The sequence below is a fragment of the Pristis pectinata genome, chromosome 39 (assembly GCF_009764475.1).
Source record: "Pristis pectinata isolate sPriPec2 chromosome 39, sPriPec2.1.pri, whole genome shotgun sequence".
Classification (NCBI taxonomy): Eukaryota; Metazoa; Chordata; class Chondrichthyes; order Rhinopristiformes; family Pristidae; genus Pristis; species Pristis pectinata.
In genome coordinates, this window is record NC_067442.1 from 1399637 (window position 1) to 1424329 (window position 24693).

General features: G+C 49.7%; 1 protein-coding gene across 2 annotated transcripts; it reads left to right on the top strand.

Annotated features, from left to right (window-relative positions):
- The first annotated feature begins 1564 nt into the window (after positions 1-1564).
- LOC127587257 (interferon-induced protein 44-like) lies at positions 1565-23581 on the top strand. 2 transcript variants are annotated; one of them, XM_052045544.1, is made up of 7 exons: positions 1565-1655; positions 18626-18671; positions 18785-18977; positions 20138-20266; positions 20907-21069; positions 21155-21252; positions 22581-23581. In XM_052045544.1, the coding sequence occupies exons 1-7, from the start codon at positions 1646-1648 to the stop codon at positions 22743-22745; spliced, it is 804 nt and encodes a 267-aa protein (XP_051901504.1). In that variant the 5' UTR covers positions 1565-1645; the 3' UTR covers positions 22746-23581. The 2 variants fall into 2 exon arrangements, with proteins under 2 accessions (XP_051901504.1, XP_051901503.1); XM_052045543.1 differs by lacking the exon at positions 1565-1655 and adding an exon at positions 18503-18543.
- The last annotated feature ends 1112 nt before the right edge of the window (positions 23582-24693 follow it).

Genomic DNA, 24693 nt, shown 5'->3' on the forward strand with positions numbered 1-24693 from the left:
GCTAAACAGCCTCCTCCTGCAATTTCACCACGCTGTGATTCTGGAAATCACTTCAGTGAAGACATTTAAACTCACAGCACTTCCTGGAGCTGTAATGAAGGCAGCCTCAAGCAGGCAGCAGCTCTGCACCACAGATCAGCAGCCAGTGGCCACGCTCTGTCCCTGCTCTCACTCTGATGGAGGAATGGCAGATGGAACTCAACTTGGACAAGTGCAATGTGTTGCATTTTGGCAAGTTAAACCAGGGCAGGGCATACACAGTGACTGGCAGGGCCCTGGGGAGCATTTGTTGTACAACAGAGAGACCTGGGGGTACCGGTACATGGTTCCCTGAAAGTGGTGCCACAGGTAGACAGGGTGGTGAAGAAGGCATTTTTTGGCACGGTTACCCTCTTCGGTCAGGGCAATGACCAGAGGAGTTGGTACGTGATATAGCAACTTTACAAGACGTTGGAGTACTGTGTGCAGCTCTGGTCGCCCTGTTATAGGGAGAATGTTATTAAGCCGGACGCAGTGCAGAATTACATGAGAATGTTGCCGGGACTGGAGGGTTTGAGTTACAAGGAGAGCCCGGACAGTCTGGGACTGTTTTCCCTGAAGCAGAGGTTTATAAAATCTTGAGGGGCGTAGGTAAGGTGTGTGGTCACAGGCTTTTCCCCGGGGGTCGGGGACTCTAAAACGAGAGGGCACAGGTTTAAGCTGAGAGGGGAAGAGATTAAAGGGGGCCTGATGGACAAGTTTTCCACACAGAGGGTGGTGGGTAAGTGAACAGAGAGAAGTGGTAGAGGGGACAGTTGGTCAGGTACATGGATGGGAAAGGTTCAGAAGGACGTGGGCCAATGGGACCGGCTGAGGTGGACGGCAGGGACGCGCTGGGCCACATAGCTCGATGTTGCCCTGTAATCCACCAGGTCCAGAGCAGGTCAGCCATGAACAGACTGAAGGGTGGGGCAGGATGAATGGGCAGAGTGGCCTCCTCCTGCTTGTGTGTTGTTTCTCTCCAATGGGTCTGGTTAACACATCAACCAAATGAGCTCAGTGACAACTTATCCACAGGACAACCCTGGCCTCACCCGACCAGGGACATTCCCCTTGTCCCACCGACACCCTCTTCCTCTCTCCACGGGCGCTGCCCGACCTGCCGAGTGTTTCCAGCATCCTCTGTTTTCTTTTCGTCTCGGATGCCCGCACTGTAGGGTTTTATTGCCCCGCTTCCGGCTGCTGGTCGATGGAGGCAGCGGGATCCGCACGCCCGCCGGCGAGGAGAGGCGAGAAACCGGACCCACGTCCCGCCTCCGCACCAGCCCGCCCAAACAGCGCTGCTCTTTCCTCATTGGTGGGTTCCAGCATGGGCTGTAAGACGATTGGGTTTTTGCAATGCCCATCAATGTAGCCCCGCCCCTTTCCTCGCGCCTCTTTTCCGTTGGGAAACGACCGGTATTTTAATCAAGGCGCGTGGACCACGGCTCCCTGAACCGATTGACACGAGTGTGGACCAATGAAAACTGGAGGCCGGGGAGGGCGGGGGACACTGCAGCCAATGGAGAGCGGCGCAGGCCGTGGGCGGGGCTCCATGTCCCGGAGCGGTGGAGAGTGTCGGTCCCGGTCCTGAGTCGTGTCCTGTCGATGGTGGCGAGGTGTCGGGATGTCAGTCGGTGAGTTACCCGCCGCAGGGAACTTGTAGCCCCGGTACTGATGTGGCTGGTCCGGGTGAGGTTCACAACCCCGGCCCGGTGCTGGCTGCGTCCAACATCGGTGGGAAAACAGGTCGGGACGTGCAAGGACCAGGAAGGTGCTACATCAATGCAGGTCCCTGCATCTTAAACCCCATCAATGCAGGTCCCCGCGCCCTAAGCCCCACCGGTGCGGGTCAGTCACTAATTTGTCAAACATGATTCACGTCTCATAAAACCATGCTGACTTTGATTATGTTCAGCTCTCCTAAATGATTGGTTATTTCCTCTGATTATGGCCTCCAGGTTTCTCTGCCTTGCCCATTCAAGTGCCTGTCTAAATGTCTCTTCACCATAATGAATTTTATTTGATTCCGCCACCTCCTCAGCAGAGAGGTTCAAATATCAACCACTCTCCGTGTAAACAACCAGAACCGCGCACAATACTCCAAACGTAGCCTGACCAGTGTCTGTACTAACTTTAATACCCTATGAAGGGATGCATGCCATATGCCGTCTTCACCACCCTCTTATCGGTATTGCTACTTTCAGGGAACGATGGACTTGGACTCCTAGGTCTCTGTGTCCTTCAACATTCCTTAGTGCCCTACCATTTACTGCCTATGTCCTAGCCCTATTTTACTTCCTGATATGTATCTGCCGACACTCTGCCCAACTTTCCATCTGATCCCTCTCCTGCTGTAGCTTTGGACAATCTTCCTTGCGATCCCCACAACACTACCAAATTTCAAATTGACTCGGTGATAGGTGGCAGAGGGTGGTGAGGGAAGGACGATTTTCCGATTAGAAGTCTGTGACCAGTGTGTACCACAGGGATCAGTGCCAGGACCTTCAACAACAACAACATCAACAAACTGCTGGAGGAACTCAGTGGGCCGAGCAGCATCTCTGGGGTTTTGTTGACGCTTCAGGCTGAAACTCTGCATCAGGACTGAGAGGGGAGAGGGCGAGTATAATTTGGAGAGGGGGAGTGGTGAGACAGAGGCCAGAAATGAGTGGTGTTGGATGACAGGCTGATTGAGTCAGGTAGGGAGGGGGATGGGTGGAGTTGGCAGACAGAGGCATGTGGATGATAGATTGAGGCAGACAAAAAAAAGGGACTGGAGCCAGGAGGGGTGAGGGAAGAGTGAAGGTGGAGACAGCTGTGCAGGGTTCATACCACTGGGTTGTAGACCACCTAGACAGAATATGGGTTGTTGTTCCTCTCGTTTGTAGTGGACTCACCCTGGCAGTGGAGAAGACGGAGAATGCACAGGTCGGTGTGGGAATGGGAAGGAGAATTGAAGTGGCATGCAACTGGGAGCTCAGGAAGGCCATTGCAGACAGAGTGTAGGTGCTCTGTGAATCATTAACAACTTGGATGTGATCAGCTATCTTCCAGTCCTCTGGTATCTCATCTGTGGCAATGGAAGATGCAAAAATCTCCATCAGGGCCCCAGCAGTCTCCACCCTTGCTGCCCATAACGTCTAACACCTCCACCTTCATCATACCCACATGCTCCAGACTATCAACATATCTCCCCATTCTCACTATCTTCTACATCCTTCTGCTAAGTAAATACAGACAGGATTCATTTAGGACCTCGCCTGCAATTCCTAGCTCCACACTTAGATTACCTCTTTGGTCTCGAAGGTCACCCACTCTTTCCCCAGCTACACTCTTGTTCCTGATATAGTATGTCTTGTGGTTCTCCTTAATCTTACTTGTCAAGGATATTTCATGGCCCCTTTTTGCCCTCCTAATGCCTTTAAGTTCTCCCCTATACCATCTATATTCCTCAAGAGACTCTCTTGATATCAGTTGCCTTTACCTGTCATATGCTTCCTTCTCCCTTCATCAAAGCTGCAGTATCGTTGTTATGCAAGCTTCCCTGATCTTGCCATTTTGCCCTTCATCCTTACCGGAACATGTTGGCCCTGAACTCTCACTACATCTTACTAAAGGGCACCCACTTCGTCATAGAGTCAAGGGCTGACCTGAGCTGGACCCATTGCCTGCATTTGACCAAAACCCCTCAAAATCTTTCCTATCCATGAACTTGTCTAAATGTCTTTTAAATGTTGTAATTGTACTGACCATTTCCCCTGGCAGCTCATTCCATATACCCATATGGAATATAATGTGGAAAAACTTGTCCCTCATGTCCCCTTTAAATCTTTACCCTCTCACCTTAAACCTATGCCCTCTAGTTTTAGGACTCCCCTACTCTGGGAGGAAAAGACTGTGACCATCCACCATATCTAATCCTTCATGATTTTATATACCTCCATGAGGTCACCCATCAGCCTCCATCGCTCCAGGGAAAACAGTCCCAGCCTATCCAGTCTCTCCTTGTAACTCAAGTTATCCAGTCCCGACCACATCCTTGTGAACGTTTTCTGCACCCAGCTTAATGACATCCTTCCTGTAGCTAGGTGACCATAACCGCACACTTGTGAGTTGTGGTTTTATCCACAAGCATATGCTCCCAATCTACTTTTGCTTCTCTTACGCTTTTTAAATCAGCCACCCCACCCCCTTACCCCAATTTAGGATCTGAACTTGACCAATCTTACTCCTTTCGTTAACTACCTTGAATCTTATAGAATTAAGATCACTGTTCCCAAAGTGCTCCCCTGCTAACACTTCCACCACTTGCCCACTTTCACTTCCTGAGTACCACCCCGTCTCCAGTAGACTACCTACATATATTCTCAAAAAATTCTCTTAGACAACAAATTCCTTCCCATCTAAGCCCCTTGCATTAAGGCAATCCCAGTCAATGTTGGGAAAGTTAAAATCCCTGGCTACTATAACCCTATTACCATGACACCTTTCTGTGATTTTCTTATATATCTGGTCATCTAATTCCCATTGACTATTAGGAGACCTATAGTATAACCGCAACAATGTGATTGAACTTCTCTTATTCCTAGATTCTACCCACATAGCCTCATTAGACGATATCTCCAGGATATTCTAAGTACGGCTGTGATGTTCCCCCTAATCTCACGTGACTCCCCCTCCTCTTTTGTGTTCCCCTCTGTCCCCGCCTTTTGTCTTCCTCCCTTCTGGAACAAGAGAGTCATGTTTGCTGTTTTCCAGTCCTCTGGTACCCTCCCAGAATATTGAGAGTTTTAAAAAATTCCAACCAACGGGTCCACTATGTCTGCAGGCTGTTCCTTAACACTCTTGGGTGCAGGCCATCAGGTCCTGACGACTTTGCCTCTGGCCCTGTGAGTTTTACAGGTTCTTCCATGTTATTTACAATCGGCCTATTTGTTATCTGTGGGATATTTGCAGTGTCCTCCATAGTGGTCTGATGCAAAAATTTTATTTAATGTATCTGCCGTTTCTTTGTTTTCTGATGTTAATTTACCAGACTCATTCTACAGACGTCGCTCAGCCACTTTCTTCCTTTTTATATATCCATAGAAACTCTCACTGTTCATTCTGATGTTACCTCAAGTTTTCTCTCAAAATCAATTTTCTCCTTTCTTATGAGCCTTTTAGTCTTTTGCTGCTGGTTCCTGTAAAACTCCCCGCCCTCTGATCTACTTTGTATGGCCTACGTTTCAATCTAACATTATCCTTGATGTTTCATGTTAACCATGGATTGCTCCTCTTCCTCATGGAATCCGTCTTTGTAATTAGGGTACATTTCTGTTGAAAATTTGGGCAAGCTGTTTGATTATCTGTCACTGCTCACATACTGATCTGCCTCTGAGCTTATTTATCCAGTCCACTTGTGACAACTCCACTGCCATATTATTATAATTGCCTTTTGTTTACGTTGTCTTCATCTTGCACCTGAGGAGTTCTCCCTCACTTGCAACTGGAATTCTACCCTGTTGCAATCACGACTTCCTTGGGATCCTTTACCATATTAATCTTTCCTCACTCTACAGGAGTTGGGAGCCAGTGGGAGCTGTGAGAAAGGCAAGTCTCATCGATTGGCTAATTGGAGGGCACTTTAACCAATAAAAGGAAGGTGAGGTGAAGTGGAGCGGCCATTTTGGGTCGGCCGTTGTGAGGGTGGGCCAGTGTAAGAGTGGGGAGTTGAGGCTTTGGCTCGAGAGGCTTGGGCAAGGAGGCACAGGTAAGAACAGGTCAGGTTTTACTTTCCTGTTCGTCCTTAGCACTCGATTCAGCGTAGGCAGGATGGCAGTTAGGGCAGTGGAATGCTCCTCCTGCAAGATGTGGGAAGTCAGGGAACCTCACTGTCTCCCTGATGACTACATCTGCAGGAAGTGCACCCAGCTGCAACTCCTGACAAACTGGGTCAGGGAAATGGAGCTGGATTTGGATGTACTCAGGATCATCTGGGATGCTGAGAGCATCATAGATGAGATTTTACTGCAGTGGTCACACCCAGGGTGCAGGCTTCAGATAGATGGGTGATCACCAGGAAAAGTAAGGGGAGGAGGTAGACAGTGCAGGGTTCCCCTGTGGCCATTCCCCTCACTAACAGGTATACCACTCGATACTGTTGAGGGGGATGATTTTTCAGGGGCTCGTAGCAGCAGTCAGGTCTCTGGCACTGTGACTGGCTCTGAGGCTCAGAGGGAAAGGGTGCAGTCAGACAGGGCGATGACAATAGGAGACTCGACAGTGACGGAGACAGATGGGAGATTCTGTGGCTGCAGAAGAGACGCCAGGATATTGTGTTGCCTCTCGGGTGCCAGGGTCAAGGATGTCTCTGAGCAGTTGCAGAACATTCTCGAGGGGGAGGGCACACAGCCAAATGTCCTTGTTGGTACAAACAACATGTAGAACAAGGGATGAAGTCCTGCAGAATGAGTATAGGGAGTTGGGTAGGAAGTTAAGATGCGGGACCTGGAGGGTCATGGTCTCCGGATTACTCCCCGTGCCACGTGCCAGTGAGGTCAGAAATAGAAAGATGGTCCATGTGAATGCATGTCTGAGAAGCTGGTGTAGGGGGCAGGGATTCAGGTCCTTGGACCATTGGGATCTCTTCTGGGGCAGAGGTGACCTGTACAAGAGGGACAGGTTGCACTTATTGGGATTGGTTTATTATTGTCACTTGTACCGAGGTTCAGTGAAAAACTTGTCTTGTATACTGTTCATACGGATCAATTCATTACACACTGCATTGAGCTAGTACAGGGTAAAAACAATAACAGAGTGCAGAGTAAAGTGTCACAGCTACAGAGAAAGTGCAGTGCAATAAGGTGCAAGGTCACAACAATGTAGATCGTGAGGTCAGAGTCCATCTCATCGTATAAGGGAACCGTTCAATAGTCTTATCACAGTGGGGTAGGAGCTGTCCTTGAGCCTGGTGGTTCGTGCCCTCAGGCTCCTGTATCTTCTGCCTGATGAGAGAGGCGAGAAGAGAGAATGTCCCAGGTGAGAGCAAGAACAAGTTTAGTAATCAGGATAGCCAGGGGCAGAGTAAAGGGAGGGAAGGGAATACTCAGTTAAACTGCATTTATTTCAATGCACGAGGCTAAACAGGTAAGGTGGACAAACTCAGTGTGGATTGGCTCTGAGGACTGGGATGTTCCAGCCATAACAGAAACATGGCTGAGAGAAGGGCAGGACTGGCATCTCAATGTACCAGGATACAGATGCTACAGGTGTGACAGGTCCAGGTAAGTGAGGAGGGGCAGGAGTTTAAGATAGAGAAGTGTGGAATTTAAGCTAGTGATGGAAAAGGATAGGACAGGTCCACAGGTTAGGGTCCTAAATCGGATCAGGGCTAATTTTGGAGGGGGGAGCAGGATCTAGCAGAAGTCGATCGGCTGAGTCTGTTTGGGAAGGGAAAGAAACAACTGGCAAGTGGGGAGGCTTTGAAGAGTGTGATATCAAGAGAGCAGGGGCAGCACGTTCCTGTTAGGGTGAAGGGTACAGCTGGCAAGTTGACAGAACCCTGGCTGAAGAGAGATATTGAGGCTCTGGTCAAGAAAAAGGAAGCATGCATTGGGTTTCGGTCAGGGACGAATGAATCCCTTGATGACTACAGAAAGATTAAGTGTACACTTAAGAGGGAAATCAGGACGGCAAAGAGTGGGTATGAGATAGATCTGGCAGGTAAGGTTAAGGAAAATCCCAAGCAGTTCTATAGCGACATTAAAAGGGTGGCCAGGGAGAGAGAGGAGGTCCCCTTAGATATGAACAGGGAGGTCAATATCTCAAGCCGCAGGAGGAGGTGGGAATTTCAACGAATATTTCTCCTCGGTGTTTACTGAGGATAAAATCATGGTTCCTCAAGAGATAAGGGAAACAAGTGGGGATGTTTTGGAGGACATTCATATTACCAGGGAGGAGATATTTGCAGCTGTACAGCACGTTAAGGTGGATAAATCCCCAGGGCCTGACCCACTGCATCCTTGGACTTTGTGGGAGGCCAGAGAAGAAATTGCGGAGGCCCTTGCAGAGATATTGGCATCATTGTTAGCCACTGGTGAAGTTCCCGAAGACTGGAAGGTGGCTCATGTTGTTCCATTGTCTAAGAGAGGCAGCAAGGACAAGCCAGGGAACTACAGGCCGGTCAGCCTGACATCAGCAGTGGGGAAGTTACTGGAGGGAATTCTGAGGGACAGGATCTACCAGCATTTGGATAAACAAAGTCTGATAAGGAAGAGTCAGCATGGTTTTGTGCGTGGGAAGTCGTGCTTGATGAATCTTTCAGAGTTTTTGAAGAGGTAACCAAAAGGGTAGATGAGGGGAGGGCAGTGGATGTTATCTATTTGGACGTTAACAAGGCCTTCGACAAGGTCATGCCTGGTACGCTGGTCTGGAAGGTTAGGTCCCATGGAATCCAGGGAGAGCTGGTTGTGGGGATTCGGAATTGTCTCAGAGGCAGGAAGCAGAGGGTGGTGGTTGAAAACGTTTCTCAGAATGGAGGCCAATGACGAGTGGTGTGCCACGGGGGTCAGTGTTTGGACCCTTGTTAATATTTCTATCAATGAATGCACAAGGCTTGATCAGTAAGTTTGCGGATGACGTGACATTAGGGGGTGTTGTTGACAGTGAAGGCGGCTATCGTAGAGTACAGGGGGATCTTGATCGGTTGGGGAAGTGGGCCGAGGAGTGGCAAATGGATTTCAATACACATAAGTGTGAGGTGATGCATTTTGGAAAGTCAAACCAGCCCTGGACTTGTACTATGAACAGTAGAGCCCTGGGTTGTGTTGTAGAACAGAGGAACCTGGGAGTACAAGGACATAGTTCCCTGAAAGTGGTGTCACAGGTAGACAAGATGATGATGAAGGTGATTGGTATCTGGCCTTCATTAATCAGGGTATTGAGCACAGAAGTCAGGACTTTATGGTCCAGTTGTATAAGATGTTGGCGAGGCTGCTCCAGGAATATTGTGTAGAGTTTTGGTAACCTTGTTGCAGGAAAGACACCACTCAGCTGGAAAGAGTGCAGAGGATTTACGAGGACGTTGCCAGGACTTGAGGGCCTGAGTTATAGGGAGAGGTTGGCCAGGCTCAGTCTTTATTCCTGGGAATGATGGAAAAGGAGGGCGGACCTCATAGGAGTGTTTAAAATTATGAGAGGCAGAGATAAGGTGGATGGAAACTGTGTTTTCCCCAGGGTATGGGAGTCCAAAACCAGGGGGCATAGGTTTAGGGTGAGAGGGGAAAGATTTATAAGGGACCTGAGGGGCAACTTTTTCACACAGAGGGTGGTGAGTATATGGAACAAGCTGCCAGAGGAAGAGGGTGAGGCAGGGACAATAGTGTCATTTAAGAAGCACTTGGACAGGTACACGGAGGGGCGGGGCTTAGAGGGATATGGGCTGAATGCAGGAAATTGGGACTAGATGGGTGGGCATCAGGGTCAGCATGGACTCGTTGGGCCAAAGGGCCTGTATCCGTGTTGTAATGCCATGACACTATGGCTGTACTCCTGATCTGAGGTGGTCCAGTAGGGTTTGGGACAGGTAACATTCACCACATTTCAGAGGTCGACGGCCAGTTCACACGTTGAGGTTCCCTGCACTTACTTTCCATTCTGTGGACACAGAGTGGTAGAACACAGGAGGCCATTTGGCCCATCATGTCTGTGCCAGCCCCCTTGGACAGACTTGTCCAATCAGCCTCTCTCCACAACCCTGCAAATTTTCTTTCCCTTTTCCACGATTCTTCTCCTTCCCTTTCAGACGTTATCAGAGTCTGCTTCCACTGCCCGGTCTAACCACGCATTCTGCACATATCCTGCTCATTTCCCTGCTGATCGTTCCCCAGGATCTGTCTGTCTGGTTCCTGATCTTCCTGCTGCTGGAAAGTTTCTCCTCATTTCCCTGATCTTCACCGTCTCCATGAAACCTTCCATTCACCTTCTCGGCTGGAAGGAAAGGAGCCAGTGCTGCTGCAGTCTCTGCAGACAATATCTGGAACCCCTGCAGTAAATGCCCTGTGTACCACGGTTGGGACAGCCTGGTGGGTGCTGCCAGCAGGCTGACCTTCTCTGCTCTGTAACCTGGATGGACTGACAGGGTCGGCACTGGGAAGTTTCAGATATCCAGCGGTGTCATCCAACTGGACCCTGAAGCACAACATTGAACCAGGGCCACAGGATGTCGATGTTAAACAGAGCTGCCACGTCACTACCTGTGAGATTGTTTCCTGTGCAACTGGCAGCGGGAGCAATAATTTTATTTTTAATTCCCTCTCAGCAAATGGGCATCACTGAAAGCTCCATTTATTGCCCATGAAAATAAAATACTGCAGATGCTGGAAGTCTGAAACAGAGTGCTGGAGACTCGACAGGTCAGGCAGCATCTGCAGTGAGAGTTCACTCACAGAACAGTACAGCACAGGAACAGGCCCTTCGGCCCACCACGTCTGTGCCGACCATGATGCCAATTTAAACTAATCCCATCCGTCTGCACGTGGTCCGTGTCCCTCCATTCCCTGCCTGTTCGTGTGTCTGTCCAACAGCCTCTTAACCATTGATGTCACATCTGCATCCACCACTCCCCTGGTGGCCCGTTCCACACACCCACCACTTCTGTGTAAAAATAACTTGCCTTGTAATTCTTTTTTAAAACCTTCCCCCATCTCACATTAAACCCTGCCCTCTGGTATTTAACATTTCCACTCTGGGAAGAAGACTGACTGTCTCCCCGATCTCTGCCTCACAGAATTTTATCAACCTCCATCAGGTCTCCCCTCAGCCTCCGCTGCTCCAGAGAAAACAACCCAAGTCTGTCCGACCTCTCCTTATATCTCATGCCCTCTAATCCAGGCAGCATCCTGGTGAACCTCTTCTGCACCCTCTCCAAACCCCGCACATCCTTCCTGTAATGGGGTGACCAGCTGTACACAGAACTCCATATGTGGCCTAAACAAAGTTTTATACAGCTGTAACATTTATACTTTTATGCAACGTGAGTATCGTGAAACTATCTTCAAAGGCCTCCCATGATTCCAACCAAGGTGTCAGCTCATCCCATTCCCCTGCGCTCCTGCTCCCACCCCCAAAGTACTTGAAATCATTTCCGATTCCCCTTGGGCCAGGAGTCAGTTTGACCTGGGAGGGCTGTGCAGGGGACAGGATTGTGTTGAAGGTGACAACAGGTTGGATGGTGTGGACCACAATGGGGCAGAGCTTCCAAACTGTGCCAGCGGTTCCCGATCTGGAAGCTCAGCCTCCAGCGCAGGGGAATCCCTCAGTAGGCAGGCAGAGGGTCCGATTCACGGAACATAAACAATGATACTGTTGTACTGAACTCACCATTCCGGCACCAACTTCCCTGGACTGTTCAAAGCCCCCACTCCCATCAATCCTGGCTGTCCCAACCTGTCGCAGACACCTTGAGAGCTGGAAGGGCACGTGGTCACCGGAGGAAGAGGTATGTGGACAGCAGACGTAAGTTGCTGCTGGGGATACTCAGCATGAGTGGGGTCAGGAACACAGGTAGTGGGTCACGCTGATGAACTTTCAGCAGAACAGCACCTGTGACATCTGACTCTGGGACCACTGACGGCAGGTTTATCAGGTCACCATCTCAATTCTCTGAGGCTGTGTGTGGAATAGTTTCATTGCTAAAGGTAAGCAGAGGCCACGAACGAGTTCTACCGAGCCCACTCTCTGGACTCTGCCCCGATATGAGCTGTTCAGGGTAATTTTCATCACTGACAGTGGGCAGTACACATTACAGGAGTCACATCACTCTTTTATTGTCCATCAGCAGGGCACACAAAGGGTCTGAGCAGGGAACACAAGGCACTTTCAGTGCAATAGCTGTGATCAAACCCCCTTGTTCAGGATGAGAGTCCACGGTTGCAGCTTGTTTCTGGAGTCAGAGCTTCACAGAACTGGATCCGTTGTCTCACTGAGAAGTCCAGAGCAGGTCAGGACAGAAGTGGGGGGGGGGGGGGCAAGCAGCAGCATTTCAGGCTGGGTGTGGGCAGCACATTCCTCAGACGGTGGGTGGGCAGGTGACCACTCGCTTTCTCCTGCAGTACTCCCTGGAACAGGAAACACAGACGGGCTCCATCAGTTGTACACACCCCGACATTCCCCCGTGCAGGAGGGAGAGCACAGTGCAGGAACACTGCAGTGTTGTGTGAGAACACGGAGATGATGCACACTTCCCCACTCCAAGCCTGCCCACTGGATCCCCTGTGCTCACTGACACCGCACCCATGTAGATTAATTTGGTCACACAGAAGTAAACAGAACACTGGGGTCCTGTCCAGTGGGACAGTGGAAAGTAGGGGTGTTAGGTTAATCTTGTAAGGAGCCTTGCTTGGTCAGACCACACTTGGGAGACTGCACACGTTTCTGGTCACTGAGGAGCTGGAGAAGGTGCATTAAAGGTTTACGAGGAGTGGTCACAGCCCAGAAACACTGAACAGGCTGGGAAAGGGAAGACTGAGGGTTGTCCTGGTGGAGGTTCTCACCGTTACAGAAGGGTTTGATGGGGAGAAGATGCTTCCACTTGTGGCTGGAACTGGACTCTGGGTCATTAATACTGGACAGCCCTGAGAAATCAGACAGAACCCGGGGGTATCTTCTCCCTCAGAGAGAGGAGAGAAGGTGGAACTCCCTGCCACTGGGGCAGGCTGGATCATCAGACAGTGGGGAAAGGATTAGAAGGACACACTGAGGGGTGAGACAGAGAGGGGTGGGATGAAGCTGGTGTTGGACACAAACACCAGCATTAACCAGTCAGGACAAGTGTCCTGATTCCCGGCTGTGAACACTGTCCGTGGAACACTGTCCAACGCAGGATGTGGGACTGTGTCACTGAAGATACAGGTAGATGAGCAGCTGGAGAACATCTGGGACCAGGGCGTTTGCTCCATCAGCTCCCGTCCACCCATCCACACACAGTGGGTGCAGCAGGTGCCTGTAGAACTGTCCATCGAGTCTGGGAGTGATGTTGTTGAGTCCGACGTTGGGTTCAGACACTGTGGAGGATTGAGGGCACACTGGACAGGACGGAACTTTTCATTGATTCATTTCTCACCATCTCTGCGCTGCTGGCAAGCTCAAACTGGGCATGTCGATACAGGGCGATGGTCTGGGAGAGGCAATTGTGTAGACATGGTTTGTCAGCCTTTGTTGTCAAAGGCCTGGGAGTGAAGAACAAAGTGAACAAGGAAACAGAGTGGGCCTTGGACCACAGTCCAAAGCTTTGAAAGCCTCACTGACGAAACGTGGCCTTGTCTCAATCTTGAACAACCCTCTCCTTATCCCGAGATGGTGATTACCAAATACTATTCTCCTTTTGGACCTGGATACCAACTCTGTCCAATCATTTTCCTGCGACCATGTCCTCACAGTGCATTCCAGCGTTTTCCTGAGAGCTGGAATGACGCAGAGTAACCAGGATTCCCTGTTTCCATGCTCCTTCCCTCTATTGAATCATTATGAACGGGGCTCACTGACCCCTTCCACACAATCCTGTTCCCCTTGCTTCTCTCCTCCAAGGTCAGACTGAGTCCTGATCCATCGGGACTGAAGACTGCGTGGCTATTGTGCGGTGGGGGAAGCTCGAGCCTCGGCTCTGATAGTTGTGGGACTTTGAAACTGTGCCTTCTTCCAGATAGATTGTTCTGCATCCAGTTGGATGTTTGCTCGTGAAGCGAGCTGGGGAGAGCAATTTGGGAGCATTTGTTATTGGGTAGGTCCACATCTGACATGTGGGAGTAGTTTACAGGCCAGCTGGTCAGAATTCAGGACCAACATGTTGGGCTGAAGGGCCTGTTCCTGTGTCGCACTGTTCTTTGTTCTATAAACTCGCCGTCAATGCAGGAAGTGGGAGGGTTTTTCAATACCCTACATGGAGGGGGCTAGAACCACCATTCCTCGAGGGCTTTTATCTTCATGTTACTGGATGAGGGTGTGCTACTGATGAGGACCCAGTAATTGCTGATCCCTGACTGTCCTGGAGAAGGTGGTGGTGAGTCAATGCCTTGTGCCCAGACAGTCCCCTGCCCAGGGTCTGGACCCCCTGCAGGAGGAGTCTGGTGATCACTTGCCCTACCCACCGTCTGGGCAATGTGCTGCCCACACCCAGCCTGAAATGCTGCTGCCTGCCCCCCCACTTCTGCCCTGACCTGCTCTGGATGTTTTCAATGAGAACTGCCCTGGGCCTGAAGGGAGCCCAGACTTGAAATTACCCTTCTCCCTCACCTAAAGCACTTTATCCACTCAGGCCTGCCCTGCCTCCCAAGCGACTGACCTGCAAACCTCCCTGTCCCGAAAACTCAGCTCTGGGTCAGAGGGACATGAAGGTTGGATGAAGATGAGCATCAGTTACCACAGACTCTAACGGGCTTTCAGAAGTATACCTGTGCACCAGAGTGTACTGGGGGAAAGGGGGGTGACAGTGTTCAGGATGGTGAATGGGATGGGCAGGGAGTCACACCAGGGTATAGGGGCAGGAGTAGATGACTGTCCATCAGGACTGCCCCCACATTTGATATCACCGTGGCAGATCTGTCCCAGACCTCATCTCCTTCTGTCTCTGTTTCCCATCACCCTCAATCCCCTGACCTTTCAAACATTTATCTCCCTCCTCTATAATTCCCCCCAGTGATCCATCCTCCACCTCCCTCCGGGGCAGAGAGTTCCCAGAATCCCCACCCTCTGCCAGAAGTCCCCACCCCCCTCAGTGTTGTGACCACCCCCCTGATCCTGTAACTCTGTCCCCTGGATCGAGACTCTTCCACTGAGGGAGACATCTCCACCTCTCCCCTGTCCTGTGCCCTCAGGGACTGAGATGTTTCAGTCAGGTCACCCCTTGTCCTTCTCAGGATTCCCCACAGGATACCTGTGGAAGATTAAATGGTGCCTTTTGACCATACTTGGGCCGATGGGATACTTGACACTGTGTAAGTGAACTCTGCCTCCAGCCAACAGTAAATCTGGGCTTGGAGCCAGCAGGTCTGCAGGAGACTGCTGAAACCAGACTTCAGAGGAACTGGTTGGTTTTGTTTTATTTTGAACTTTGTAACACATCAATTAATTTTTCAGCATGTAACGACCGTAACTGAACTAGTCACGTGATATAGCTGTTGTTTTCACAAATAAATTAAGCTTGCAACCTTCTGTATGTTAGGGTCTGGGTGACGGTGGAGGTCGCTGCCCACTCTCCATGGTACCATGTATAAATAAAAGCCTTGGAATGAACCTCGGAGTTATTGTCTCTTATTGTAGTACAAATTAGAGTTTCCACGACAAAACCCTATGAGAAAAGACATAGGAGCAGACTCAGGCCATTCGGCCCGTCGAGTCCCCTCCACCATTCAATCAAATTATTTTTCCTCTCAACCCCATTCTCCTGCCTTCTCCCCGTAACCTTTCATGCCCTCACTAATCAAGAACCTACCAACCTCCACTTTAAATACACCCAATGACTTGGCCTCCACAGCCGTCTGTGGCAATGAACTTCACAGATTCACAACCTTATGGCTAAAGAAATTCCTCCTCATCTCTGTTCCAAAGGGATGTCCTTTAATTCTGAGGCTGTGCCCTCTGGTCCTGGACTCTCCCACTACTGGAGACATCCTCTCCGCGTCCACTCTATCCAGGCCTTTCAATATTCAGTAGGTTTCAATAAGATCCCTGCCCCCCCAACCCCCCCCCCCCATCCTTCTAAACTTCATGGAGTACAGTCCCAGAGCCATCAAACGCTCCTCATACATTAACCTTTTCATTTCCGGGGTTGTTCTCATAAACCTCTGGACCCTCTCCAATGCCAGCACATCCTTCCTTAGATACGGGGCCCAAAACTGCTCACAATACTCCAAATGTGGTCTGATCATCGCCTTATATAAAGTCTCAGCATTACATCCTTGCTGTTATATTCTAGTCCTCGTGAAATGAATGCTGACATTGCGTTTGCCTTCCTCACCACCGACTCAACCTGCAAGTTAACCTGTAGGGAATCTTGAACTCGGACCCGCGAGTCCCTTTGCACCTCCAATTTCTGAATTGTCTCCCCCGTTTAGAAAATAGTCTACGCTTTTATTCCTTCTACCAGAGTGCACAACCGTACACTTCCCTATGCTGTGTTCCATCTGCCACTTCTTTGCCCATTCTCCCAACCTGTTCAAGTCCTTCTGCAGACTCCCTGCTTCATCAGCATTTCCCAGTCCTTTACCTTCCCACTAATTTTGCAATATTGCATGCCCTCTCTTTTGTTTTCATGCTGTCTTTGACCTCTCTCGTCAGCCACGGGTGCATCATCCTCCCTTTGGAATGCTGCTTCTTTGGGATGAACTGATCCTGTGTCTTCCGAATTACTCCCAGAATCTCCTGCCATCGCTGCTCTACCGTCATCCCTGTGAGGGTCCCCTTCCAATCAACTCTGGCCAGCTCCTCTCTCACACCTCTGTTGTTACCTCTACTCGACTGTAATCCCAATACATCTGATTTTAGCTTCTCCCTCTCAAACTGCAGGGTGAATTCTATCATATTATGATCACTGCCTCCCAACGGTTCCTTTACCTTAAGCTCCCTAATCAAGTCTGTTTCATTGCACAACACCAAATCCAGAATTTTCTTTTCCCTAGTGGGCTCGACCACGAGCTGCTGTAAAAAGCCATCTCGTAGGCATTCTACAAATTCCTTCTCTTGGGATCCAGTGCCGACCTGATTTTCCCAGTCTACCTGCATATTGAAGTCCCCCATGACCACCGTAACATTGCCCTTTTTCCAAGCCTTTTCTACCCCCTGTAGTAATTTGTACCCCACATCCTGGCTACTATTCAGAGGCCTGTATGTAACTTCCATCAGGGTCCCTTTACCCTTGCAGTTTCTTAACTCTGTCCACAAGGATTCTGCATCTTCCAATCCTATGTCACTTCTTGCTAAGGATTTGATCTCATTTTTTACCAACAGAGCCACCCCACCCCCTCTGCCCCACCTGCTTGTCTTTTCGATAGGATGTGTATCCTTGGATGTTTAGCTGCCAGCCGTGACTTTCTTTCAGCCACGACTCTGTGATGCCCACAGTGACACACCTGCCATTTTCTAACTGTGCTATAAGCTCATCTACCTTTTTTTGTACACTGTGTGCATTCAAATACAACACCTTCAGTCCTGTATTCACCACTCTTCTCAAATTTTTCTCCATGTTACCTGAGTTAAACTCTCATCCCTTTCTAAACTTTGCCTTTTTTTTTGTTCTGGAGACTTCAGTAACCTCTCCTGTGCTCAGCTTCCCTTCCACTTTATCCATATTTTTCCAATCTGTTGAACACACCCCCCTACTATTTAGCTTAAAGCCCTAGTTATGCGATTCTCTAGGACCCTGGTCCCGGCATGGTTCAGGTGGAGCCCGTCTCATCGGAATAGCTCCCTCTTTCCCAAATACTGGTGCCAATGTCCCAGGAATTCAAACCCACTTCTCCCACTCCAACCTTTGTGCCATGCATTTAACTCTCTGATCTTATTGACCGTGTGCCAATTTGCACGTGGCTCAGGTAGCAGTCCAGAGATTATAACCTTGTTGGATCTGATTTTGAATTTAGTCTCTAGCTGCTCAAATTCTCTCAGCAGAACCTCTTTCCTTGTTCTACCTACGTCGTTGGTACCCACATGGACCATCACAACTGGATCTTTCCCCTCCCACTCTAAACTCCTCTGCAGGTCAGATGAGATGTCCCGAACCCGGGCACCAGGCAGGCAACACAACCTTTGGTATTCTCGATCCTTGCTCAGAGAATTGTGTGTGAAGGAGGCATAAAAAAACTATGAAGGGCATGTGTAGGATGAATGCACACAATCTTTTACCGGGGTAATGGAATCACGAACGTGAGGGCATAGGTTTAAGGTGAGAGATTTAATAAGTACCTGAGGGGCTGCAGTACCAGGCCACTGGATGTGCACTTGGAGGAGGCTTATTGGGGTTCAGGAAGTGTGAAACTGAACAGGAGCTGCAGTAGGACGACGGGCTGAATGGCCTCCTACTGGGCTCTGATCACCAGGGTGAAAATGATAATCTCTGCCCATCATGTATTGGTCACTCACAGCTGAGCCGGGCTGTGAGAAGTGGGGAGGGAAGATGGGGAGGTGAGGGACCCACACTCCAATCATCCCCCTCCTCCACCCACTGTGCTCCCAATCCCGGTGGAAAATCCCAGTGAGGGTGGTAGGGTCATGGGATTGTACACGGAATGGGCTCCTTTCGTGTTAACGGGCGTCCCGGGCAGAGGTGCTGGATCTGGACCAACAGTAAAGGTGGAATGAAGACGGTGTCAAAGTAAAATTCTTTATCGGTTCCTGTCTCACTTTGCTCAACCCGCCCAAGTTCCCTCATCGAGCAGTCACACGCCCCGCTCAAAGTGAAAGCGGAGGCAAGAAATAGACATTGTCTAAAACATTGTCAACTCGCCGCCAAATATTGCTGGATTTACACGGCGCCGGACATGGGAAGCGGTGAGTTTATATCTTCAATCTGTTCCTGAGATCCCCCTCTCGTGATAAAAACAAACATTAATTCGTTCAACTTCCATTTCAGATTTTTCAAAGGAGGACTGCTTTCACTTTCCAACCATGGACCAGCGGTAGGTTTCCTCAATCGGTGTGTGTGCTGCCGACCGGGCACACTGAAATGTGATGATTTCATTAACCTCCTTCACCGAGACAGTTAATCCTCTCCCTCCCTGGTCTTTGGCAGGAACCTCTACACTCTGAGGGACTACCTGTGTAACTACAAACCTCCCAAGGGCTGTGACCATGTAAACATCCTGTTGCTCGGCAAGGTGGGGGCTGGGAAATCATCCCTCATCAACACGTTCCTCTCGGCTCTCCATGGAAGGACCATAAGCTGCGTCCCGACGGGGGGCAATCCCTGGCCTATCACACTAGAGGTACCCACACTTTCATATAAACACACAGACTGTGTACATTGCTGGCCAGGCTGTATTCACTGCCCATTCTCTGTCTCCCTGATGTACCCGAGTGTTCACATCAGAGGCGGTGAAAGATCCAACAAACCCCACTCTAGTCTATTGACTGGAAAGTCCCTCGGGAGGTGCTGAGGCTGGGAAAGGTGCCACTGAAATGCAAGTCCCTGATATCAGTGAATAATTTGCTGGGACTCACGGAGTCTCACTTGTACCCAGACAGGGTGAGGACAGCAGGTTTCACTCACTAATGGACAGAACTGGACCAGTTGGATATTTACAGGAAACAACAGCCTCACACTCACTCTCACTGAGCCCAGATGTCCACTGATAGATTTCAACTGAACTCCGGGTCTCAGCCATTGTGATGCGAGTTGAACTCTCAGTGGCTGCATCGCTGCTCCAGAACAGCTTCTAGCCAACCAGACTGTGAGATCTGTCAGGCAGTGGGGAAGCAGATACCTGCAGAAGCTGGAACGTGACAGAGGGACAGAGAGTGTTGGACATACACAGCAGGTCAGGCAGTGTCAGTGGGGAGAGAAACGCACAAGGTTAGTGCCAAAAGGTCATCATGCAGAAACATTCCCTGTTCCTTTCTCCATGGACGCTGCCTGATCTGCTGAGTATTCCCCACATTCTGTTTCTCTCATCCCATGTGTGTTCTTGTTCATTTGGTTTCCTCAGTGAACAGGAAGGTTGTAGATTGAAAGGTGAATCCTGAGATGTAAACAAAGTAGTCCAGGTTTGTTGCTGCAGTCCGAGAGTCTCAGGGTCTGGACACCAAGGATTCATCTGCCCTCTCAGGAGCATGTAAGAGGTCCCATGGCAGCAAGGCAAGAAGGGCAGGGAGTTCTCCCATGACCTGGGATGTCCTGTCACTGAGGGAGGGGCAGGGGGATCTCCCATGTCCTGGGACGTCCCGTCACTGAGAGAGGGACAGGGGGATCTCCCGTTCCTGGTGCCAATTTTTAGCCGACAGCACAAAAGCAGATATTCTGCTGATCATTCTGCTATTTATGGGATCTTGCTGTGTGACCGTTGGCTGCCACGTGTCCGACATTACACAGAACTCCAGTCTCCATGAAAGGTGCCATACAAATGAAACTGTTTTTGAAAATTTACAGCTCAAGTCCTACAGAACAGGGAAGTTACAGTTTTGGGATACAGCTGCATGGAATGCACTGGAGAATCCAGAAAGGACAAAGAGAGTGTTGCTCATGATCCTGGAAGGAAGAGTTCCCCCTGAAACAAATGTGAGTTTCCTCAGTTACTTCAGACTTCAGGCACACACCACTGCAGCCTCATTAAACACTGAGCAACCTTGGAGAGAGAAAGGTGCAATGTGGCCTGGAGAAGGCTCCCTATATGTCAGCCATGATTCAGAAGATTTGGATCCAAGCCCTGACGGAGATGAAATTCAGTCTAATGCAGGGACACAGTGACAGATATTAGTCCTGGAGTAACACACAGGGACACAGTGACAGAGATTAGTCCTGAATTAACACACGGGGACACAGTGACAGAGATTCATCCTGGAGTAACACACAGGAACACAGTGACAGAGATTAGTCCTGGAGTAACACACGGGGACACAGTGACAGATATTAGTCCTGGAGTAACACACAGGGACACGGTGACAGAGATTAATCCTGGAGTAACACACAGAGACACAGTGCCAGAGATTAGTCCTGGAGTAACACACAGGGACACAGTGACAGAGATTAGTCCTGGAGTAACACACAGGGACACGGGAGCAGAGCATTGAACTCAATGACTGGGCTTTGTCTGAGGGGACTGGCCCCTCCAGTCAGCATTCACCTCAGTGCTGAGTGAATGTGAACATTAGTGTTCCTGCTGCTTCCATTGTAACCAGTTCGTCCTTGTCTCACTTAGTTGCAAGGATTCAATCCTGACTCAGATGACGCCAAGTATCCAGTGATTGCAGAAAATGTAATTCACGGAGTGGCTTTCATTTTTGATGTTAATACCATGGACTACATCTGTGAAGATAAAATGAAACAATTTCATGAGTTACAGACAATCGTTGTACAGAAATGTAAGTGTTTTCTTTTGGTCTGTGTCACCGTTGTCACCATTGTGGGGCAGCTGAATATTGATATCTTCATCATATGTCTCTTCAGATATTTACAGGGTTGTGATTGGGACCAAGTTCGAACGACTGGGGATTCGAGAGAAACACCATGCATGGATTTATGAATACAAGCCACTGCAGGAGAAGGTGATAATCTGCAGAATCGGGAGCAATGATATTACGAGAGTAAACTTCCGATAATCCGTCTCTCCCGGGACAGTGATGATGCCGGACGAACTGATTTTCTGGTCTGTTGGACGTTCCTCCCATTAATACCCAGACAGCCTGTTATTTGACTTGTTCTACATGTTACACAGTGCGGGTGTACTGACAGATCCACCATTTTTTGTCCACCCTTGACCAGCCTTGGGCAGGTAACAGTGAGCCACCTTCTTCAGCCACTGTTGTCCTGTAATTGTATTTACAACCTCAGTCAGTGATGTGTACTCCATGTTGTGGTGTGGGAAACACAGCACCCAATCTGTGCACAGCAGGATCCCATCAACTGCACTGAGATAAATGACAAGAACACAAGAACATAGGAGCAGGAGGAGGACACTCGGCCCCTCTAACCTGTCACACTCAGAGAGTCAGAGAGTTATACAGCACGGAAACAGGTCCTTCGACCCAACTGCTCCGTGCTGACAAGAGGTCTACGTGAGTTATTCTCATTTGCCCGCGTTTGGCCCATATCCCTCTAAACCTTTCCCATCCATGGAACTGTCCAAGTGTCTTTTAAACTTTGCAGTTGTACCCACCTCCCACTTGCTCTGGCAGCTCGTTCCACACACACCACCCTCTGGCTGAAAAACTTGCCCCTCAGGTCCCCTTTAAATCTTTCCCCTCTCACTTTAAACCTGTGCCCTCTGGTTTTTTGACCCCTCCCCTGGGAAAGACTGACCACCGACCGTATCTACTCCCCTCATAATTTCATAAACCTCCGTAAGGTCACCCCCTCAGCCTCCTTCGCTCCAGGGAAAACAGTCCCGCTTGTCCAATATCTGCTCATAACTCAAACCCTCCAGTCCTGATAACATTCTGGTGAATCTTTTCTGCACCCTGTCCAGCTGAATAACGTCCTGACGAGAGCTGGTGACCAGAACTGCACATAATGCTCCAGGTGTGGTCTCACCAATAATTTGTACATTTGTAACATTGCATCCCAACTGCTGTACTCAGTGCCCTGACCGATGAAGGCCAGCGTGCCAAACGCCATCTTCACCACCCTGTCTACCTGTGTCGCCACTTTCAGGGAACCATGTACTTGTGCCCCTGGGTCTCTCTGTTCTTTGGTCAATGTTATGGTGTGGGAAACACAGCAGCCAATCTGTGTGCAGCAAGATCCCACTGAGAGAACCAAGATCAATGACAAGGAACTGCTTCTCTCATTAAGTCAGATTTTGACACATAATGTGTCATCACCCTGAGGAGTTTGTAATGACATTAATACCGTCTCTCTCCTTCCTCTCGCCCAGATTAAGAAGTTGTCAGACTCCACTGGGATGGACAAGCGCTCCATGTTTGTGGTTTCCAATCAATGGAAAGGTGATCAGATCGAGCAGATAAAATGCATTCTTGCCCTGTATGTTCTGGAAAATATGGTCAGAAACATCAACAAGTATCTGAAAGTGACGGTGTAATGGCCACACCTGACCTTGTACAGAAGTGTGGAACTGATCCAGTTTCAGGACCACACTCACTGCCTTGGCCTGCTTCAGTAGCTCCAACCTGTAAACCCACTGTCTGCTGAGCTGCATCGTGAGGGGGTTGAAAGTTGAGGATTGATGAACTATAGAGACAGAAAGTTTCAATAAATCACACAGATCCCCTTTAGCTAAAAAGAAGACAGTTAAAATGCCAGTAACCCTTGGAAATTACATCATCAGGTCAAGTTTGTAACAGTGGACTCATCAAAACCTTCAACGTATTCAGCTGACTGAGTTTGCAAGAAACAATGACAATCGGCAGATGTCACTCAAAGACAGTTGACTGAATCCACAAGAATATCAGTAACCAAAGGCGAGGCACGCATGGGGTCAGGCGTCACTGACTTGGGCCCCAGTGTTGTCCCACTGTTGCTCAACATGCTGTGAGACTATTTCAGCTGAATACTATTGAAGATAGTTATGTCATAGAGTTATACAGCACGGAAACAGGCCCTTCGGCCCAACTCTCCATGCCTACCTGAGCCAGTCCCATTTGCCTGCGTTTGCCCATATCCCTCAAAACATTTCCTATCCATGTACCTGTCCAAGTGTCTTTTAAATGTTGTAACTGTACCCGCCTCTGCCACTTCATCCAGCAGCTGGTTCCACACACCCACCACCCTCTGTGTGGAAAAACTTGCCCCTCAGTTCCCCTTTAAATCTTGCCCCTCTCACCTTAAACCTGTGCCCTCTAGTTTTAGACTCCCTACCCTGGGAAGAGCCTGTGACCACCCACCCCTCAGGATTTTATAAACCCCTATAAGGGTGAATTGTAGCTGAACTCATTTGGTTGATGAGTTAACAAGGCTGCAGAGAGAGTGAAAACAAAAAACCAGTTCGCTGAACTTCAAACCAAAAGAATTCCCAGCAGACCAGACAGCATCAGAGAGACAATGATTGAGTAATATATCCAGATGGATGTTACTGTTTATCCCCCCTCTTTCCATTCCTCATGAAGGGTCTCGACCCAAAACGTCACCTGTCCATTTCCCTGTGTCGATGCTGCCTGACCCATTGAGTTCCCCAGGGCTTTGTGTGTTACTGGATGACCTAGCTTGCTTCGTCAAGTAGAAGTGTCACCCCTTGTCAACACGGCTGACAATACAGGACCCATTGTACAGCACTCACACCTCAGTGCCCACCTCACACTCGTGTCCAGAGACACCGTCCCACCATGTCAGCCACGTTGCCTGAAGCCCTCTGAATTCACAACTGAACACACTGAGAGCCCCTGATCCAAAGCCATGATCCTGACCTCTGACCCAAGTCCTTGGACCTTGACCAATCCACCTTGAATCAGAGCACTGACCCCATCTTTGACCCCTGACCCCAGTCCCTACAGCTCCAGAAGTCAGGAGCAGAACCTCTGTACCACCAGGGGCGTCACTGCCCAGGTCCTGCCTCCCTCCCTGGACAAGCTGACTGTTCAGTCAATCCCATCCCAGCGCTGCCCAGCACTAACTGCTGGAGGAACTCAACAGGTCAAGCAGCATCTGTGGAGGCAAACGGATGGTTGATGTTTAGGGTCGGTGATCCTGCACCAGGACTGAGAGTGTAGAGGGCAGATAGCTAGTATATGGAGCTGAAAGCAGGGGTGAGACGGGCTGGTGGGTGAACGGTAGAATCGTGAAGTGGGAGATGCTGGGTGGATGGAGCCAGGTGGGGAGAGGGATGGGGAGGGTCCAGACAGAGGCTGGAGGGTGATAAGGGAAGGGATGATGGGCAGATGGGACTGGATGAGGGAGCGGACCCCGGTGATCATCCACCAGGGATCGCACAATATTTAGCACCATTAGTGACTCCTCAGATAATGAAGCAGTCCACATCCAAATGCAGCAAGGCCTGGACAATATCCAGGCCTGGGCTGATAGGTGGCAAGTGC

Coding starts and splice junctions, on each gene's coding strand:
- LOC127587257 (XM_052045544.1), top strand. Junction 20,267..20,906: donor GAGTTCCCCCTGAAACAAAT/GTGAGTTTCCTC, acceptor TGTCTCACTTAG/TTGCAAGGATTCAATCCTGA. Junction 21,070..21,154: donor GACAATCGTTGTACAGAAAT/GTAAGTGTTTTC, acceptor ATGTCTCTTCAG/ATATTTACAGGGTTGTGATT.